The sequence below is a fragment of the Brachyhypopomus gauderio genome, unplaced genomic scaffold (genome assembly GCF_052324685.1).
Source record: "Brachyhypopomus gauderio isolate BG-103 unplaced genomic scaffold, BGAUD_0.2 sc104, whole genome shotgun sequence".
NCBI lineage: Eukaryota > Metazoa > Chordata > Actinopteri > Gymnotiformes > Hypopomidae > Brachyhypopomus > Brachyhypopomus gauderio.
In genome coordinates, this window is record NW_027506925.1 from 32,093 (window position 1) to 52,191 (window position 20,099).

At 40.9% G+C, this 20,099-nt stretch overlaps 1 protein-coding gene and 1 long non-coding RNA gene across 2 annotated transcripts; one reads left to right on the forward strand and one right to left on the reverse strand.

The window, feature by feature from the left end:
• Positions 1-1,749: 1,749 nt before the first annotated feature.
• Positions 1,750-3,302, reverse strand: foxq1b (forkhead box Q1b). Its single transcript, XM_076993159.1, has one exon. It carries the CDS (start codon positions 3,094-3,096, stop codon positions 2,158-2,160), a length of 939 nt encoding a protein of 312 aa, XP_076849274.1. The 5' UTR covers positions 3,097-3,302; the 3' UTR covers positions 1,750-2,157.
• A 6,448-nt stretch (positions 3,303-9,750) lies between these two features.
• LOC143497230 (uncharacterized) lies at positions 9,751-19,882 on the forward strand. The gene is made up of 3 exons (XR_013125753.1): positions 9,751-9,899; positions 17,567-17,710; positions 19,051-19,882. It is a non-coding gene; the product is annotated as an uncharacterized LOC143497230 (long non-coding RNA).
• Positions 19,883-20,099: the final 217 nt, after the last annotated feature.

Consider the following 20,099-nt stretch of genomic DNA (forward strand, 5'->3'; position numbering starts at 1 on the left):
AATACTTATATTTACGTTTACCTTAAACATTTAATAGTATTTGCTGTAAGTTATTGATTTCAAATGATATTATAGGCCTTATATATATTACGATATTAGGCTACTTGTGTCGTTTTAACGTTGACTAAATGACCAGGATGTGGACAAAACGTCAAAATATAACAGTTGTAGCTGGCTCGAAAAGTTGATCAAGCTAGAAAATCGATAGTGTAATTTTTGATAGACCTATTATTACGCGTAGTATCCACCTGTCCTAGCGTGATGAGTTCAGCGATGATGAACCATTTCAAATGGAGTGCCACTGGTATACCTTGGTTCAGTAACTAGCACTTATACACAACAATACACAATATTGTTGCCTCAACAATTCTTGGAATGTTTGGATTTTTTGCCGTTACAGGTGTATTTCGCCAACCCACCTGCAGGTCGCAGCATCTCACCTGAATAACGAATACAGCCAGATCTCGCACGCGCGTTAGATTATTGGCCCACTGTGAAAACATTTGTGTGTTTGAACATTTACTTATCCATATGGTCCATAAGCAAGATGCCAGTGAGTTCAGTGAGCAATAATATTGTGTCTGGTGAGTTTATGTTATGTTCAGTTGTGATCAGCCAATAGTACAATAGAACAAACCATATTTGAGAAGTGCATTAGGTAATTAAGTGCATTTGATTATGTATAAGAAGTTAAAGGCATAACCACAAAACATTTCATCATGAGAGCTAGTCCGCTTCAGCACCCCGGACAGCGCAATTATTTCGTATAAGGTATGACGAGACCAAAAAAGCCAACTAAACCCAAACCCTTGCTTTAAAAGCCACCATAGTATTTATTATTTATTACGAACGTAGCTAGCTAAATTTACGTTTTATTTACGTCAGAATTGAAGCACTGAGAAACCTGTGTCCGAAACGTCCCAATTCACTGCAATCTTTTACACTTCACTGCATTTTGTAAGTCTAAAATGTCCTAGGTTTTGACATTGCGTGCTTAAACTAACTCGGCAAGACCCGAAGTTATGGTCTATTAGAACAACTTCTCTATCGGTAGCTCCAGCACATCAGTGGGATTAACAAAGAAGGTCTGTTGTTATTGTCATAAGGTTATTCCTTTTTATAATAATAGTTATTATTATTACTATTATTATTATGTTGTTGTGGTTGTTATTGCTGCTGTTATTTTTGATAATGTCCCAAACGAAACGCCTCATAACAAAAACCTTTTTTAAATGACCTAAAAATGTGAGATTAAAATACATGATATCTTATAACCGAATGACTTATTTAACTTAGATAAGTATAGTTGTTCCTATACTGCATCATTTTTTATATTACTGTTCTCCTTTTCCTGTTTCTTCAATTGTTGCCAATAATAATAATAATAATAATAATAATAATAATAATAATAATAATTGAACATTGTTGTAAAAGGTGTATGAAAATGAGAGCGGTAATAGCAGGACTGACAAAGAACAGGTGTGTAGATGGGAGGGAGTGACGTTTGACACACTAACTACGACAGCGCCGTTTATGAGTAATTACTTTATGGTTTATGGAGTAATGGTTTAATTCATCCTATTAATCACCCGCTGGACGGTGAATTAAATATTTGCTTTCTCCACGCCCTGATAGTCTTGTTTTCGTAGATTTGAGAGCACGTGCTGGCTGTATTATATGCCGCGGTAACCACTGATTGAGTGACACGTTTAATTCGCAAAAACAAGCAAAAAAGGTACAAGACAAGTATTTATCTATTCTACATTTCTTTCTTTTATAAGAAAAGTTCTGTTTTAATGTCACACAAGCGGCTTTGTCTGTCCGCGTGAGCACAGCTCCTGGTGTGGTTAATGACACAACCCTTACGCAAACAATGAAACAATTGCAACCTATATACATTTAAATATATATTAATCATATTCCTGGCATTTTCAAATGGCATCAGTACGCACACATACACTTTGACACATTTAAAAACTATCTAAGCACTGTTCACAGCAATGTACTACACATAACATACATAACATGCATATTTTATGTATTTCCTGTGCAATATATAAATTGTATGCAATACACCCCAAATGTGTTGACACCCATACAACAAAGTGTACATTACAAGTGTGTTTGTGTGCTTGTCCTTCTGATAGCCTTCCTCTTTTAAGACAGCAGAGAGTCCATACTGAAGGGGAGATACCGAGTTTCTTTTGCATGAAAGGCAGAGTGGGTATGAGGAAGACCCTGAATTGGGCTATAAAAATCAGGCGCGCGCTTAGGGTCATTAGAAATGTCCAACGTATCACACGTACAACATTGAAGCCCCTGCGATACGTTAGAATTAACCTGCAATGCAGGTTGTGTGGCAAGAGGCACGATGACCGGTGGATAGCTTAAGACAAACGGCACGAAGCGTGACGGAGCGGGCACCATTAGCCTGGCACTACTCCAAAAGCTGTCTCTGCTTCCCTCTCTGCGCCTGAACGGTTCGCTGAGGATGCTGTCAATGGCGAACGAGCTGGAAAACTTGGTGCCAACGTTCCCCTCGCGCAACGGGATCCCGCTGTGCTTTGTAACGCGCACGTGAGTTTCCAAGTCCTCGAGAGGTTTTTTGGTGATGCGCTTCCTCCTCCGGCGGAAGATGCCGTCTGCGAACGTGTACTCGCTGCGCGGGTTTAGCATCCAGTAGTTATCCTTACCCCAGGGGCGCGAGGGATCACGGAGCACTTTCAGAAAACAGTCATTCAGCGACAAGTTGTGCCGGACGGAGTTCCGCCATCCGGTGTAGGTACCCCGGAAAAAGGGAAACTTTTTCATCAAGTAGTCGTTAATCTCGGCCAACGTGAGGCGCCCCGTGGCTGAGTCCCGAATGGCCATTGCGATGAGTGCGATATAGGAGTAGGGTGGCTTGGGTCTGCGGGTGTAAGGTTTGGACTTGCTTTCGGAAATGAGCGTAGCAGGCGCCGGGCTGTTGGCTGTGCAGTCTCCGTCCGAACCCAGCTCCTCCTCAGCAGACAGTGACGAGTCCAAAATCACGTCACCCTCACCACTGAACACGTCCTTCTCCAAGATGCGACTCGAAGTGAAAAGCTCCGGCTTCATTTGAACGCGTTGCCCCTTTCACAGTGCAATAATGAACGGATACGGATTAAAGATTGTACTTCACCAAAGAGTACTGGATGAGATCCCTTTCTCCTTCTGTGGAAAGTCCTCATGGGAGAACTGAGCAGAGGACTGTTAGATAAATATAATAACTGTTTGAGGCCAACCCCCACAAGGGCGGAGCTTACCATCACGTTACTGAATTAACGCATTAACGCGTTTGCACGGATTGCACACCTGCTTTAAAGGTCTATCAACAGGCGCGCCTACGTGGCCGCGCTTGTGCGCGCTCGTGTGAAATTGAAAGAAGTCTCAAATCTTGGCTTGAGTGCTCACCACAGACGATCAGCATGCGCGGGGGGGGGGGGGGGGGACTACCAAACGTTTGTTTGCTAAAGTGGATAACCACGATAGATTATTATTACGTTAAACAGTATTTTTCAGAAGACGCACGCAACATTCTTCATTTTGTTCCGTAGCAACAACCCGCGCCGATTCGTTATAATTTGCCGAATACCCGAATAGACCAGCGAATAGATTATCCAAGTGGAATAATGCTGTTAGCACTTAGTCACGATTGCTCTGTGTAAATTGAGGTCGATTCGTTTGTGGCAGTTGATGACATACAAAAGAACGGGGAAGTTTTGATTGCGTTGTGTGCTTGGACGAATGCCACGTAAGAAGCAAAGAAAGCAAGGCGCGCAGGTGAGAACACGGACGAGGGGTGAACCATTATAATTGCATGGTAAACGCAATCGGGTCAACGCCAGGTCATACCGGCAGTGGAGAAAGTCAAGAGGCTGTTACAGTTTCAAAATTAATGTCGTAATACCGCGTGCATACACACACTAGCGACCCATTGTACTTAAGTAGGTAAGGAATAATAATAATATCAACAGTGTACGTTAAGTGGATTTGTACTGCACAATATGTAAGCATTGCATAGATGACGCCACAGTAACAGGTCAAATAAAGTTAACTGAGTTCCTCGCGTGCCACGAGATGAGTAATAATTATTAAACTGTCTTTTTCTGCCACACCTACTTGCAATCCACTGGATGTGTTCTTTTCGAATCCATTTTCTTTAGCACCCGTAATGTGTATTTTACCGGGTTCACCGAGCAGGCGAACAAGCCTCTACAACTTGTGCCTGCAACACACCTACATACAGTATGAGAAGCTGTTTTGGTAATTACGTCCCTCCCCCTCCCCTCAAACGAAGTATAAAGCTTTTACAGGCCATATTACTTCCCAAAGACACCATCTGCCCATTGAGCTAGCTCTGGTGTGCTTTGATAATGTAAAGAAAATAAAGATTTAGGCATGTTTGTATGGATTTGTCACTTACAACTTTATCATTCTTTCACCTCAGGTTTTTCTCATTCAAAACACACTAAGCTGTAGTTTGGTGTCCTTACATTCCATGTCTCGTGCATGGATGCGTGTGTGCCAATGTGTGAGGGAAATGACCCGGCTGAGACCATAACACATCCCCGTCAATCCAGTTCACACACGTGAATTACTCTATGAAATTTAATTGGCAAATGGCAGAAAATTCATGATAAGCATGTCACAATTTACTTTAGTTGGCAACAAATTTGAAAAGAAAAAGAGTGTAAAATCCTTTTTTAAACATATGGGTTCATCTAACACTATAGCTGCAGTTCCAGTCCCAACTCCTAACATGAAACAGACTCCATAAAGTAAAGACTACCCATAATAAAATACTTTGCCATCCAACTGCGAAAGCTACTTGCAAAGACTTCATATGAGACTTTGCTTCCATCTCGCTGACAAATATACATTTTGAATTACACTGATGAATCCTCCTGACATAAATCATCTCCTGATGTATAAAGCTGACCACGTCTTTGTTGAGAGATTAGCTTGGCCCCAAATAATTCCTCATGCATTCCAGTGACTTGGCTGCTTCTGATTCTCCAGTTATAACAAAAATAAATACGAATCTGCTCATTTGGAGTTGAGGAGTGGCTCCAGGCTGCTGTAGTCAGCTAGAGTTTCTGCCCCGTGTTTAGTCATTTCCCTTCCAAAACAAAATGACTTCCAGCGGCCTGAACCCTCAAGCATCTCCGAGAACGACGTTTAAAGGCTCCTTCTGCCAAATGTTCAACATTTTATAAACATGTTCAATCACTAAAAAATGTAGTGTAGTCAGGGAGGTGCCTTTCTTGACATGTGTTTTACGAAGGTTTGGTTTTGTGAATGCCTGTAAGATGTGAGATGAGGCAATAAACATGGTTCTAAAATGCCCCACCTGGACTCCATGCTAGTACTGTCCTGCAGCTTGTAGGTCTAGAACACGCCAGATAGACCAGGGACTTTGTTGATTTAATATTCAAACACAGTAGTTACACCTGAAGTCTGTTCATTTATGTATAACGATTTGTCATTGACATCCCAACTTTAAAAATTATAGCTAACAGGCCAACATTTACTCATTTATAGCACAGATTTAAACAAACCATTGCCATCCTCACATGAAATGCAGCTGTTATTCACAAGCTGTTTCTGGACTCCAGATGAGGCATTATGTTTGACAAAACTACAGGATGTTTTTTAATCTGGGTCGCAAAAACTAAACATTAGATATCCATAACTGAAAACACGTCAGAGGCAGTGAGATAGAAATTCAAACGGAGGTGCTGCATCTTCCAGATGAGGAATCATAATGAGTATCTATTTAGCTGTTATCTGCTTCACCACTCATAAACATTTTGCCCCACAGCCCACAAACAGTATAATTGTACACAGTTAAAGTGTTTGCATTACAGTTAGTCGATGCAGTGAATTAGAGACGTAATCAATAAGGATTCTAGCATCAATAAGGATTCTAGCATCAATAGTTTTGTGTTTTGTGGGCTTTCGAACAATTGAAAAGCAGAATTCCCTGAGACAGAAACTATGACTTTAAGGCCATTGTTATTTTATTCACTCAGATCATAATATAGGAACAGCTACAACTGTTCTCTTTCCTATTCCCAGTACAAGACTTGTTTCTTAGACACATAAGGAGACTAAGAGTGTATGGAGGATTACACGTGTAGTTCTATGGGTAAATATTTGAGAGTGTATCATCACTCCTCACGGCTTGGCCTGTCCGTTCCGAGTCTTCCCGCTCAGGACGCAGAGGGTTCTGCTTACATCTTCATTCTAGCATTTCAAACAAAAACACTACCACAATCAGTGCATTTGGACAAAACTGACACCAGAACTGGTTTGGCCTGGATTTTCTACAGAAACCAGTATCAATGAGAACAAAACGTCTCACAAAAACAACACAACAACCCCCCTATGCTAGTGTGAACTGGTTTTACTGTAGTATTTCCATCCCTGTGTTTATGGACAAATCATATACATTCATTTACATATTGGGTCATCCTGTATATTGTGCATGTGTGTGTGTGTGTGTGTGTGTGTGTGCCTGTTTCTGGTGTATACAGTACACGTAAGCCACAAGAAACAATACAGCAGTAGAACCCTCCATGCTTACATTATAATTATGGAAAAAAATGCAGAAATTACACTGATTTTGGCCAGCTGTTATTGGGCGGTGTTTGTTCTTTGTGTGTATTGTGCAGTATGTGTTCTTTGTGTGTGTATGTGTGTGTGTGTGTACAGAAGAGAGTGAGAGAGAGTAACAGAGACAGAGAGAGAGAGAGGTTCCTATTTAATCACATTCTTTATCCCGACACACCTGCCCAAAACAGCTTCCGTGAGAGAAACAGCACCTGTTTTATGCCTGGTTAGGTTTATGCCTTTCTTTCTGTGTCTGTCCATGTCTCTCTATCTCTCTTTCTCTCTCTCTCTCTCTCTGTCTGTCTATTCTCTTTCCATCGCTTTCAACAAATTTGTTCAACTTTCCCTGTTTTCCTGTTTGTTTTAAATATCTTTGTTCCTACTTTGTAATTTGATATAGTACAGTGGTTGTGTATTTCACAGACTGTGTGTGTGTGTGTGTGTGTGTGTGTGTGTGTGTGTGTGTTTGCAATTAACTAAGAAAGAAAAGTGTCATGTGCTATGTGTCAAGCATACCTCTGAGAAAGATCCAAACTGATGTCACTACACCTTGTTGCATGTCAATGTTTTTTTACAAGGCAGTAAAATCAAATTAGAATTGGACGGTTTAAAGTTATGAGAGCATGTTGTGTCTAGAGTGCAGCCAAGACTGGCAAGAACCGCAAAAAGGAGTCATGCTATCTGTGGTGTAGTGGCCCTAAACTGCATAGTTTTGTATTTTCCCACAGTAACATGCAGCTCAACTCAACGTGTAATTATGGAGTCTTTAATGAACTAAGTCAGGTGTGCAGTACAGTACACAAAGCCTCTATAGGCTGGTAGCAACTGAATGTTTCTAATTCTGTGATGGTGTTTCAAAGGTTTTGTGCTGGAAACTGTCATTCTACCATCGCAGATCCTTTCAGAGTCTTTGAAATTTGTATTTGTAGCATACGTCTGGAATACTAGCTGCACACAACTGTGTTTTACTGCAAGAGGATTTGAAAATACTCAGTCTGGACTTAAAAGACTGTCCTCACGATGTGCATGTGTAGAGTGGATGTCCCCATATGGGTAATGGGAACATTTAAGTAAAATGTTAAAACAACTAAAATGGTGTAAGTGTTTGCATGTGTGTGTGTGTGTGTGTGTGTGTGTGTGTGTGTTCTCCTGCATATTATTTTCTTCTCCTTCACCAGTTCCAACTTGAGATGTTCACCTGCCAAACCAGACAGAAGAAAATAAACACAGACACAGACAAGAACAAAGGTTGTAGAAAGGTGGTGTGTGTGTGTATGTGTGGTGGTGGTGGTGGTGGGGGGCGAGAGAGAGAGAGAGAGAGAGAGAGAGAGAGAGAAAGATAGAGACTGGTTCTGTGTCAAGTTATACGTTGGCTATGCTATTGCTAAGAGGCGGTCAGAGCCCAGTGTTGAAGTGTGCCTAAGCAGTGTAGACTACATGACCGATGGTTATGTTAGTGAAACGGGACTTTATCCAATCCAACATGTAGCATGTTTGGACATTTTGTGGCTTTCGCGACATTCTCACTCTCTATCTCAATTCCTCACACGCTACACCGTGTTCGCATGCAGCCCGGAGAAAACATTACAATAGACATAAATCTGATAGCGTGCAATCTGATACGAATCGCACTCAACATATCGCGTTGATAGACATTGTGCGTCCTTCCACGCATTTTGGAAGAAACGTATATGCGGCGGGCCGCTCCCGCCCACATGCGCCGGTGTTTACCTGACCACGGCTGCCGTTCCGCCGTCTTTGTCTAAACTTGAAAGAGGAGCCAAGTGCTCGCGCTCCTCACGCAGGGCGCTTCGCACGAGACGTTTCTGTAGTCTATGCGGGCTCCTGTCGGATGCGAATGACAGTAAAACACCAATTTCTGTATTTTTTGCTTTTGATAAACACTTCATATGCGTTTTATATTTCTACAGGTAGCGCAGCCTGGCCGACTGACAGATGTCGTTGTTGGTTCCTCAGCGGGCCTGGCGCAGCGGCATATGTTGCTGTTGGTTGTTATAATCTGGTATTGATTTGATTTTATTCTTTCCTATTTACCTGGATCATTATGTGAAGGGAGTGTTGAGAGGGAACAAGCGGATCGACAGAATCAGTAAGCAGAAATAAAAGTAATGCATCTTCACAGCGTAATTCACAATCGATCCCACAGGGTAGGTTTTCAGATACTGATAAGTAGATAATGACACATTAGATGATTAGCGGCCTGTCAGTGTTTCCTTCACTTGTACAGGAAGATCTCAAAGAAAATCTAAAAAGGTTAACATAGCATGTACAGACGCATTTTCTCCTTGTGCGGCACGCGTGTTCGTGTATGTGTGTGTCTGAGAGAGAGAGAGAGAGAGAGAGAGAGAGAGAGAGAGAGAGAAGCTTGATCTGCAAAAAGGAATGCTTTTGTTAATGCTTCATTTTACACAGCCGTTCAGCTACGAATGCCAAGATAGCAGTTAAAGAATGGCGTATCCTAACCAGGTAATCTGTGAATAGTTTAGAACCACTTGTTGTAATTGCACTCAGAGACAGGGCTCTTAAAACCACTGCATGCCAGTAAATGAAAATGTCAGTAAACCATTGGATGAACAACAACAACTGTTTGACAACGTGCAAACGTAGTTTGCAAAAATTCAGCGACACTCACTGCTTTTCCTGTAGTGGTTACATAGCCCACATGCCCACCAGCCTGTCAAGTGAAGCCCGACACCGGGTCACTGGGGCGATGTTGGAAATGCGCGTGCACTGTTTTTCAAACCAAATCTTGGACGCGCGAGAACGAACGAAGCACGTCGTCATCACACAACACGATTTACGACGCAAGTTAAAAGTTACAACACTGTCATCGGAAATAAACTGACGCACAGTGACGCAGCGCAAAGTTATGGGGCTCCATCACAAGAAGTAGGTTGGAGGGCCGTTTAAAATTATGATTTTTTATATTTTTTATTAACGCCTCCGGGGGTTTCCGACGGTTCGAGGCCTTCCCGCAGTGCGCGCCCCCTCTGCGCGCCCCTCACTCCTGACGCGCTAAAAAAACACGAGATAATGAGGAGTCATCCTGTGTTTGTTGTAAAAAATCGTTTGGCATGCTGGCCAAGTACACTTGTAAGCGCTTTAAGCGTCATCCTCTCGTACTGACACTTCTAGACACTACACTTCTCTCTCTTCGTCATCCAAACTAACTGCACTTCCGCAAACAAAGCTACTAGGTGGCCCTGAGCTGGATACAGGGTCAACGGTGGACATTCACAAAAGAGGTTCGATATAAATATCCATGTATATAGACCGGGTTACTTCTGTGTCTGATTTAGCTTGTTTCTCGGTGATATGCCTGTAAATGCCAGAATGCAACCACAATCAAAGACAATATTGTACAGATCTAGAAGTAAGCTATTTTCCTATGAAATTACATACTGGTTTAATTGTAGGGGATGTACATTTGTATCCAGACAAGATGAGTTATTTGCAGTCCTAAGAATGGACAGGTTTGTAGAGCAAGGCAGTTACATACAAATATGCTTAAACACTACCAAGAGTAGATTAATGACTGACATTGAGTTTGAACATTGGAGGAACAAAACATAAACGCAGTAGTGATTTGTGGCTTAAACATGTAATTACTTTGTATAATTAGTTTTAGATGTGCTGTATCCAACCTCTGCCCTGCTCCGTAGCTAGTGCTTGTGAGTGTGTTTGTTTGTTTGTGTGTGTGTGTGTGTAGGACAAGCAGAAAAAGACAGAAAGTTGCAGAGAGTTGTCGAATCATAAATGGCATAGGCTTGTATTACAGTAACCAAGAACGTCTCTATAGAAAACATGTTTTTACTGTACTGTGGTTGGATGCAGTCGTGTGTGAGCCTGTGCAGTTCTGTGTGCCGTGTCGATCGGCATCTGGCCAGACAGAGTTAAACAAGTGAAGTTTAGGAACGCAGAGTGACGTAACACGCACGCACACACTGTGGAATTAGGGAGGAGCTCTGTTCAAACACACATGGCGTTTTTACAATGAAATCGTGCTGTTATCAAACAAACATATAAAGCAACAATTAGTCTTTCTAAAAAGATCAGTGGTGGACTTGTCCAGGAGCCGAGGGAGTTCAATGTCTTTTCGACAAACGTCACAGAATTTTCACAAAGATTCGAAGTGCAGCTTCACATCCTCCTTATGAAAAAGAAACAGTGACAAATCAGATAACTTCAAACACTCAAAACAACACAGGATAAGCGTTAGAAACAGCAAAGGCTGGAGTCAAGCAAATATGATAGGCATGTATGTGTTTAGTGTGTGTGCACGAGACTCGTACTCTTGATTTGAAGACTTGTTTTCTTAAGATGTGATAAGTGACTAAGCACACAATAGTAGTGTTGTGATTAGAGCTGCTAAAAAAAGGACTGAATAAATCATCAGTTGCAAGGCCCCAGGACAGCAGCCCTAGATCAGCAAGCCCAGGTCAGTTAGCCCAGGTCAGCAAGCCCAAATCAGCAAGCCCAGGTCAGCCAACATCCCCAACATTCTATACAAAGTTCTGATGATCCAGATGATCTGATAACAGTTTCTTGTTTCAAATGTGAAGCTTTGTTTAAAACTATGTTGAGCTGTGCTGAGTTTTTATATTACACAGGCGCTTTCTAAAACTGTGGGTGGGCTTAATCTGTTAACCTCTCAGCAAATGTGTGTGTGTGTGTGTGTGTGTGTGTGTGTGTGTGTGTGTGTGTGAGTGTGAGTGTGAGAGTGTATCTGTGTATATCTGTGTGCATGCAGTTTTTTTCTCCAAGGAACTTCAAAGGACCACAAATTATCTACCACACATACTTTATATTCTGTTTTTAAAATAAATAAAAGGTAATAGTCTGGAAATCATCGTTTTCTTTTGCTCCATTAAGATGTTGAAAGACATGATGGCTGTAACATCACATAATCCCTTTATCATTTGAAAACATGGAGACTTGCCTCTCAGATGAGAAAGTGGGCCTGTAAGTGCATGTGGCAAAACTTGACAAGTTGTGCAGTAACAGTATACTTCCATTTTCTTCTAATTTGTGTGTAGTTCTGAATTCAGGATTTTATATTTTGCATTCAAATTGCTCATACTTGCTTCAGCGAATATAAATATTTTTTGCACAACAAAACAAGCTTATTTTAAACTTGTAAACTTTGAAACATGCTATTTTTTCTCTTTCTCTCTCTCTCTTCCTTTCTCTCTCTCTCTCTTTGCATCTCCATTTCTCTAGAATAGCTTGACTCCTGAATGTGTATATCTTTGCTCCTCCCGCATTCAATGTTGCTGCTTTAAACATTTATACAAAAGACTTCAATACTTAACAAATTGGACCCCTTTGATCCTTTAATGTGTTTTATCTCTCTCTCTCTCTCACACACACACACACACACACATACAAAGTGATACTCCTCTCTGTAGCAGATTAGGTTGGCTGTTGGAGGTTTTGAATGGGCCCGTTTCTGGTGCTGTTTTTAAGTAAACTAATCTTTGAGCAAATATTCAGCCTTCGCCTGAAGTCCTAATGTATTTGAAGAGTGGCGGTTCTGGAAAGCGTACACATGCGGGCAAGTTTGAGGGGATCAAAGCCGACGGCACAATGGGCCAGATTTCCAGCAGTGCTCTGGGCTTCACTGCCATTGTCTCTCTCTCTGATGAACGTTCTTTCAATTCCTTTGCGGTGTAAACCTTTTTTTTTTTGTTCACTGCAGGTTAACAGAAGATATACGTTCTCAAACACTGCCCTGCATGGCTCACAATGTATCTCTCTCTCTCTCTCTATCTGTCTGTCTCTCTCACTGTCTGTCTCTCTATTACTCTCTCTCCCTGTCTCTCTGTGGTGCTCTCTCTGTCTCTCTCAGTCTGTTTGTCTCTCTTGTACTCTCTCTCTTTCCTCTGTTTTTTTTTTCTTTCATTCTTCTTGGCTGTGGCTCAGTTTGATTCAGAGAGATGTACATAGCAACATCAAACACTGTGCAGGCTAACTGTTCTGTTTGGAGCGTGAGCGCTCGTCAAGACAGTCTGCTCTCCGTCCTCCTCCCCTCCCCTACTCACCTGTCAGTTATGTATGGGCGTGGCCCAGGTGCGTTTACTTTAAGATGCAAAGTAATATACAAACACACACACCTGAATTGCTTTTAAAAATGTTAGCTCTATCACTCTTATCAGTAAGTGTAAGAAGATGAAGAAAGGTGTGTGTTTAGAGAACAGGACACCTGTGCAAAGGAGCACATTCAAGTTGACAGCCTAAATAAACCTTCCTGGCCATGAAAACAGGAGTGGGGCAGGCAGCCACAGTGGCTGTTTCTCCCTTTATGTAGACCACATTACTACAGCCTGACTGGAGTCAACATGGCCGTCATCTGCACATGCCTCCTGCTTTAAAACCTTGGAACCCCAGTTCCTCACAGTAGCGGTCACCTTACAACCACATACTGGATTTATAGTCCTCATACTGGATTTATTATCCACATACTGGACTTATAGTCTACTACTGTATTAGTGGACTACATACTGTACTTTTTGTAAACCACTGATCAGTAAGAGCTCCCTGTTACATTAAGATGTGTCATCAAATCTGCTCTACTGAGTAAACCATTCAGATGACTTTCAGATGTGGCTGTACATTATTCCAGGCAGTTGATCCACAATATAAAATGGATGAAATCTCAGTTTAATGTACTTGGTAATGCTACCCCTATGCTACCCCTATTTTACTTTTCAAATTACGTCAATGGTATTTTCTCTATGTTTGCTGGCTATGTTTGAGTTAGTACTTGTAAACAAGGTCTTTTTAGTCTTATCTCATATTTCTTTCATATCCTTTTGTTTTCTTTTAAAGGGATTACAATAGGATTTTAAGGAAAGGACGATTTTAATCTCTCTTCTCAGTTCTGCTGTTGCTTATTAGATCTTTGAACGCTGGAAGGGTGTAAATAATGTCAACATGTAAGACCTCATTGTCCATAGATGGTAGAACATTGAGAACGTCTCAATGTCTTCTTATTTGGTGCCATGGTGCCCATCTGCAATTATGTGCAGCTTTATTACATTACAAATATTTTCTTAAGCAATTCATTTTTTTATCATCTTTCCCAAAACCTTTGCATTTTAGTCATATGTAGTACTGATTTCACTGAATCTCATATGAATGAGATGATCCTTATTTCCTTCATTAACCATTTTTCTAATATGGACAGTAGCATACAGCCTACATGCCTTGTGCCTGGGTTTCTGTTTGCCTGTTTGGGGGCAGGGAGGATAGGTACAATGTTAACATGTTACTTTAATTAAGCCATTATGTATTCATCAGAAGACTAATGAAATGAGTGAATCAGAAAGATAAGATGGGAAAGAGTGAGACTCTGACACTCCAAACCACTGACAGTCATTAGAGTAAATGTAAGTCATGTGAGAAGTGACGTTTCTCACAGTCATCTCGGGGCGTTTGGAGAATGCTGCCCCTCTTCAGAGATGCTGTATGACTGATCCAGCTCAGAGCAGATGAGCGAGACTCTCCATCAGATTCCAACCCTACACCTCCCACTGAGAGAGAGAGAGAGAGAGAGAGAGAGAGAGAGTGCTCACCTTAGCAAGATTTAATGCCAGACTTCCTAGGTCATCTCCATTACCCACAGGTCAAGCGATACACCCCATACACCACTACCCACAGGTCAAGAAATGCACTCCATACACCAGTACACACATGTCAGACCTATTATCTGACCAATTACAGCTACTGAATCAGTTCCTTGAACTGGCAATGAAACATGTTAAATATTACTGAAGTTTACCTGACTACAACACGGCTATTCAGGGAATAGATAAATACAGATAGCAATAGATAGAAGCATGATCATAAACTTAAGCACACATTAGAGAAGGAGGAGCTTCTGGTACTGTATTGATTTTCATTTGTGTATGCAATTTATAGATTTATTAGTGGAGAGAATGATATTAAATGGCCAAGAGGAAAAGGCAAAATAGATTCATGTTCTCGTCTTTCTGATGCAGAGCTGATCTACGAGATTCCTCTATGCATCTAGGAGACCCAAGAGATTCCTGAGTTTAAGTCCCTTTTCAATAACTTTTATTTATTTTATATTGTTTACAATAATTTGTGTTACCAAAAAAAGTAATGTTCAACTTGTTCAAGTGCAACAAGATTAACTGTGAGGAATATGGCCTGTGGTTTTAACTGTCTGATCCTGTTTGTGTGATGAATGTTAGTGGATTCAGAAGGAGAACGAGTGGGACATGTGCTTGTTTTCATTTTGAATTCACCTGCATGTCTCAGGGATCAGAAGGCTTTCTGTGTCTTAGCCCGAGAGTGTATTGTCAGAGCAGGAGCACTCAAGCAGTCTCCCACACACTCAGGGATTAACATGTACATCTGAGGTAATCCGCCACTTCCCTTTTTATTCTCTTCTTCACATACGTGACATGGGCTTTCCAAGCAGCACGCAAAATTATATGCTAAATTGTAACTAGGGATGAAATATGGATTTCAGTGGTTCTCTTTCCTGGCGTAAAATGTTAATTAGTTAAAGATGCAGCATGCTTCTGTCTTTCTCTCTACAACACTACACCCTCCATGGCAGGTCAGCATTCCTGTGGTGACATACACACGTTTGGAAAGAAGCAAATAAGGGATGATTTGAAGAACAAAGAAAAGAGAGAGAATGCCAAGAGCGTAAGAGAATCCAGGAGAACTGTGTGTGCTTCCCTTCTGACTGTTGACCTCCTGTGCCCCCCTGCCATCCACTTCAACTCGTATACACACAGTCTAAATAAACTGCATTTCAGACTCTCTTTGGATTAGTTTCAGTCAAACAATAAGAAATTGTGAACGGGTGTTTCAAATCTATGCTGCTCCTTGATCAGGAGGTTTTGTAGGACTTATTACAGTTTGTTGCAGTTGCTAAGACCCAATTTCTGAAACTATGTCTCCTTTTGTCAAAACATAACAGGCACAACATACAAAACATCTCTTTTTCCAAAACTTTTTGGAAAAAGGAAACACTTCATCCAAAACTGTTTCAACTCTTGCCAAAATTGTATTTTTGCATTCAAACTTTACACACAAATATCAGATGAACAGCCCTTCCTATATAACTACTACACGCTGAAGTGACAAATGAAAAACACTACTGTGTAGTAGTGTCTTCAATGTGTAGGAGTCTTCAATGTGTAGTCTGTTGTAAAGGTCTGTCATAGTACTCACAAATACATGAACATTCAAAAACACACATGTTATTTCTGCATATTGAGTATATATACACCATCAAGTAAAAATGACAAAGAGAAAGTTTATTTTCTTTTTGCATGAACAAACCTGCAAAACATGTTGTATATTCTGTAATACGTAGATAACAAGGGATAAAAAAGGGCCTGTAACTTCAACTTACAAAAATTAGGGTCCGAATGATCTCATATTTGGGTCTGGCTACAAGATCTTATCGATATCACAGCCGATGTCTATACAGTGGAGGAAGTGTCTTTTGGAGTGACAAATCCACCCCATTCCCACCCTGGCATCCATCCCCCATCAATGTCACCGAAAGCTTCTTCCACCACCTAGAAAAGGGATATGTGATGGTGAAGCTGGCGACCACCTCCGTGGCAAAAAGACCTGAATAGGATGGTGGGAACGTATGTTCTCTGTGTTGAGGAAGGTGATGATGTGGGCAGAGTTGTAGGGACCAGGAGTGGCTTGATGATGAACACCACCATTCTGCCATATGGCTGTACACATTGTGATGATGTCACCATGCTGCCCTGGGACTCTGACAATGGCACAGTGTCCCATGACGTTCATTACAGCAGTGACACTGGAATAAAGTACCAGTAAGAGGATCGCAGAGCATACTTGTAGAAAAACGTCACCACTCCCCATTCTCACTCAAGCGAACCGAACTGAGTATGGGAGGGTGTGACTAGTTTGTGAATGAAGCACTTCTCGAAATTCTATGTAAGTTTAGGACGTTTGTGAAATTCCGCCTGGACAGTTTTTAACTCTCAGGAAGAGGACATGTCCTGGTAAAAGAGGACGTCTGGTCACCCTAATTGATAGGCTACATGAGATAGTTGTTCCCAAAGCGACAGGTCTTAGCGACAGCAAAAACCTTTTTGTGGGGCTTGCAAGATTTAAGGTTCTTTGTTAATGCTTCTTATAGTTTGACAACCCATTCTACAAACGGATAGAATATACTTTAAAATGTGAAGCGTTACTCAAGAATTGATGTGTACTTAGGACAAATGAAAACTTCAGATAATTGAAGTTTACAGAGAGTGTCTGAAATATTTTAAAATGCTCATGTGTAGGCATGTGTGTCAGTGTATGGGTGTGTGTGTCTGTGAGTGGGTATGTGTGTGTGTGTGTATAGGTATGTGTATCTGTGTGTGAGCGTGTGTGTGTGTGTGTGTGTGTGTGTATGTGATTCTCTGTGTGGGCATGTTTACAAGCAGGCTCATAAATATATTAATACACATATATGTTCTCACCTGACATCCATACAGCCTGACAGTCAAGGTAAGAAAAAAAATGTGAGTCACTCAAAAACACACCCTCTGCCTGAGGGTGGGGTTATTATATCAGTCATAGACATCTTGTCTGCGCATTCTCGTGTTTGTGCTTGAGTGTAAATCTTAACGGTTCGATTTGACGCACGCAAACTCGAGAGTTACTGTAGGCCTCCACCATCAGCTCTGCAATTAACTACGGGGTGTTGACCAGCCACAGTACAAACGTTACGACGAACAAGACCAAATGATGAACACATGGAAAGACCTACCTGAGTTGCTAGCTAACTGAAAGCGTGCGACAGTTCCCACGCGAGTGCAGAGGTTTGGACGCGAGTGCGTGTGAATGCACTGACTGACAGCTGCCACCACGTTCAATCACGCAGCTCTTTTATCTCCCTCAGGCTCAGCTGTTTGTGATTAGGACCCTCTGTAAGAAGACCGAAGAAGGGGTACTGTGTGTGTAAGGGGCAAAAAGACCCATGTCATGGATAACGTTAGCCTAAATAACTCTTTAAATGAAGACATGGGTGGAGGTGTCAGACACGGTGAGTTAGTGACACAATAATGTTTACAGGGAGATTTATATGTTTTGCCTTTGTGCCTATATGACACAACATGTTGGAATGCAGGCCTTGGGTTCTCTGAAGCCTTTGCGTTAGCTTTTGTAAACAACCTTAAACCACACACACGCACACACACACACACACACACACACACACACACACACACATGAACTCACTCCTCAGCGTCCTACTGTGATATTCTGTTCTTGTACTGTCTTGTGCAAAATATAGACTGATAAGGTGAAAGTTTAATCAGCAATAACAACGAATATATAACGAATATATTAGTTGTGGTAAAGGACAGAAATGGCTTAGTGTGTGTGTGTGTGTGTGTGTGTGTGTGTGTGTGTGTGTGTGTGTGTGTGTGTGTGGTGTGCATGTGTTATGTCTCTGAGGTGGCAAAATCTACCTGATGCCTCTCTGATTTCTTTCTTTGTTTGGATGTAAGATAAAATTCCAAATGTTAAGGCATCATTCAAACAAAGCCAAGCATGGCTACCTAGCAGTCCAAATGTGCTCCTACCTGTGTCTGCCATGCCCACTGTCTTTTGATAAATAAATAGCGTAGAACATACTGCTATGAGCAGGAGACTTAGTTATTAAACATTCTTACTATTTCATTATCTGTGATAAGGGGGAAAGAATTGAAGGTTATTAATCCAGTTGAAGGAATTAATTCCCTAAAATCACACTCCTTGTCATCCCACTTACACCATACCTGGGTGAACACACACACACACATGCTTCAATTTCAGTTATCCTCAGTTGTAAACATATACGACATAATGGAGTAAAACACATAGTACAAATCACACAACAGTTAACACTGAAGATAAATCAAGTAATACAGCACATTGCTGCATATAGTACACTGGACACTGTTCAGAGATCGTTTAAGGGGATGAGGGTCGGTCTGATAGTTTGGTCGTCTGTGCTATTCATGCATTGACCAGAGAACAATAAGTCATTAGTACTGTATTTCCATCTGCTGTTATTATTCCTCATGATCTGCATCACATCTCTTTGATATTTCAAAAGACTGTAAAGGGAGACGTCATTTCCATCCTGTGTGTGTGTGTGTGCGTGCGTGTGTGCGCGCGCGCGCGTGTGTGTGTGTGTGTGTGTGTCTGTGTGTGTGTGCGTGTGTGTGTGCGTGCGCGTGTGTCTGTGTGTGTGTGTGTGATATATTTGAAGTAATGAAAAAAAACAAAGTATTCAACATTAATATAATGGCTACCCATTTTCCCATATGCAATCATTAATATTTAATCTATAGCGCTGGTCTGTATGAACTATGTATACTTATCTCTATGTTCTCAAAGCTGAAACCTGGAGCACGATGGATGGAGCTCTTCATCTCCAACCCTGGATGACCACTGTACAGATTAATGTTTCTTCTTCTCATTCCACAACACCTGATTCATCAAACAGTTACCAAGTTGTATCATGTCAGACTTAAAGCTGAGATACAGTTAACTATACATCTCTATGGCAATGGTTAGAACAAATGGCACTGTGTCTGGATGTTTTCAGTAAATCACTAGATCTTACAAGAAGAATTCTGTGTAGAGAGTGAAAATGGAATTTGAGTGGGATGTCAACATATCAGCTTTGACAGGTGGAACATTTCAAACTGACTGATTAAAGTACGTTTTTTCCCCTGTGAACGCTGAATCTAAAAATCATTCAATGGTTTTAAACTTTTAAAAAGTGTTTAATTAAAACACTTAAACACTTAAAAAACAAATGACAGAATGTGGGGTTGAGTGCCACTACGGTGTTTACCAAAATATCATCAGGAGCACCACATAAAGTCAAAAACATCCTTTTCATGACATATTCAGAAAATAGATAAAAGAACAGGAAGATACTGTATATAATCATATTTCATGTTCTTAGACTGAAACTAGAATGGAACCAAAGTGAAAAGACAACAGTAACACACAGTTTTTTAAGGGACTTCAGTAACCAACTACATCTCTACTTCTCTCAGACTGGACAGGAGTCACATAATCGGACACAAATATACAAAAACATTTTATTCCCCTGTAGTTTAGAATAAGACATAGTTACATAATCCTTATAATATGATATTAAGTGTATTAAAATATATGCACAGTACACAATATATTATCTGACACAAACACGGGTAGCGTAAACGATACCAAACATCTCGGGAAACAAACATGTTTCTTCAGTTCCCCCTATTGGTCACATTTGTTATACACGTTTGTTATATTCGTTGAAGTTATTAAACTAGAGATTTTACATGAATGATTTCAGTTATACAATCAAAATATATAATACATAATTCCCCATTCATAAATTATTGTTCACAAGATAATCCACAAATCTGTATAAATTTTTATTA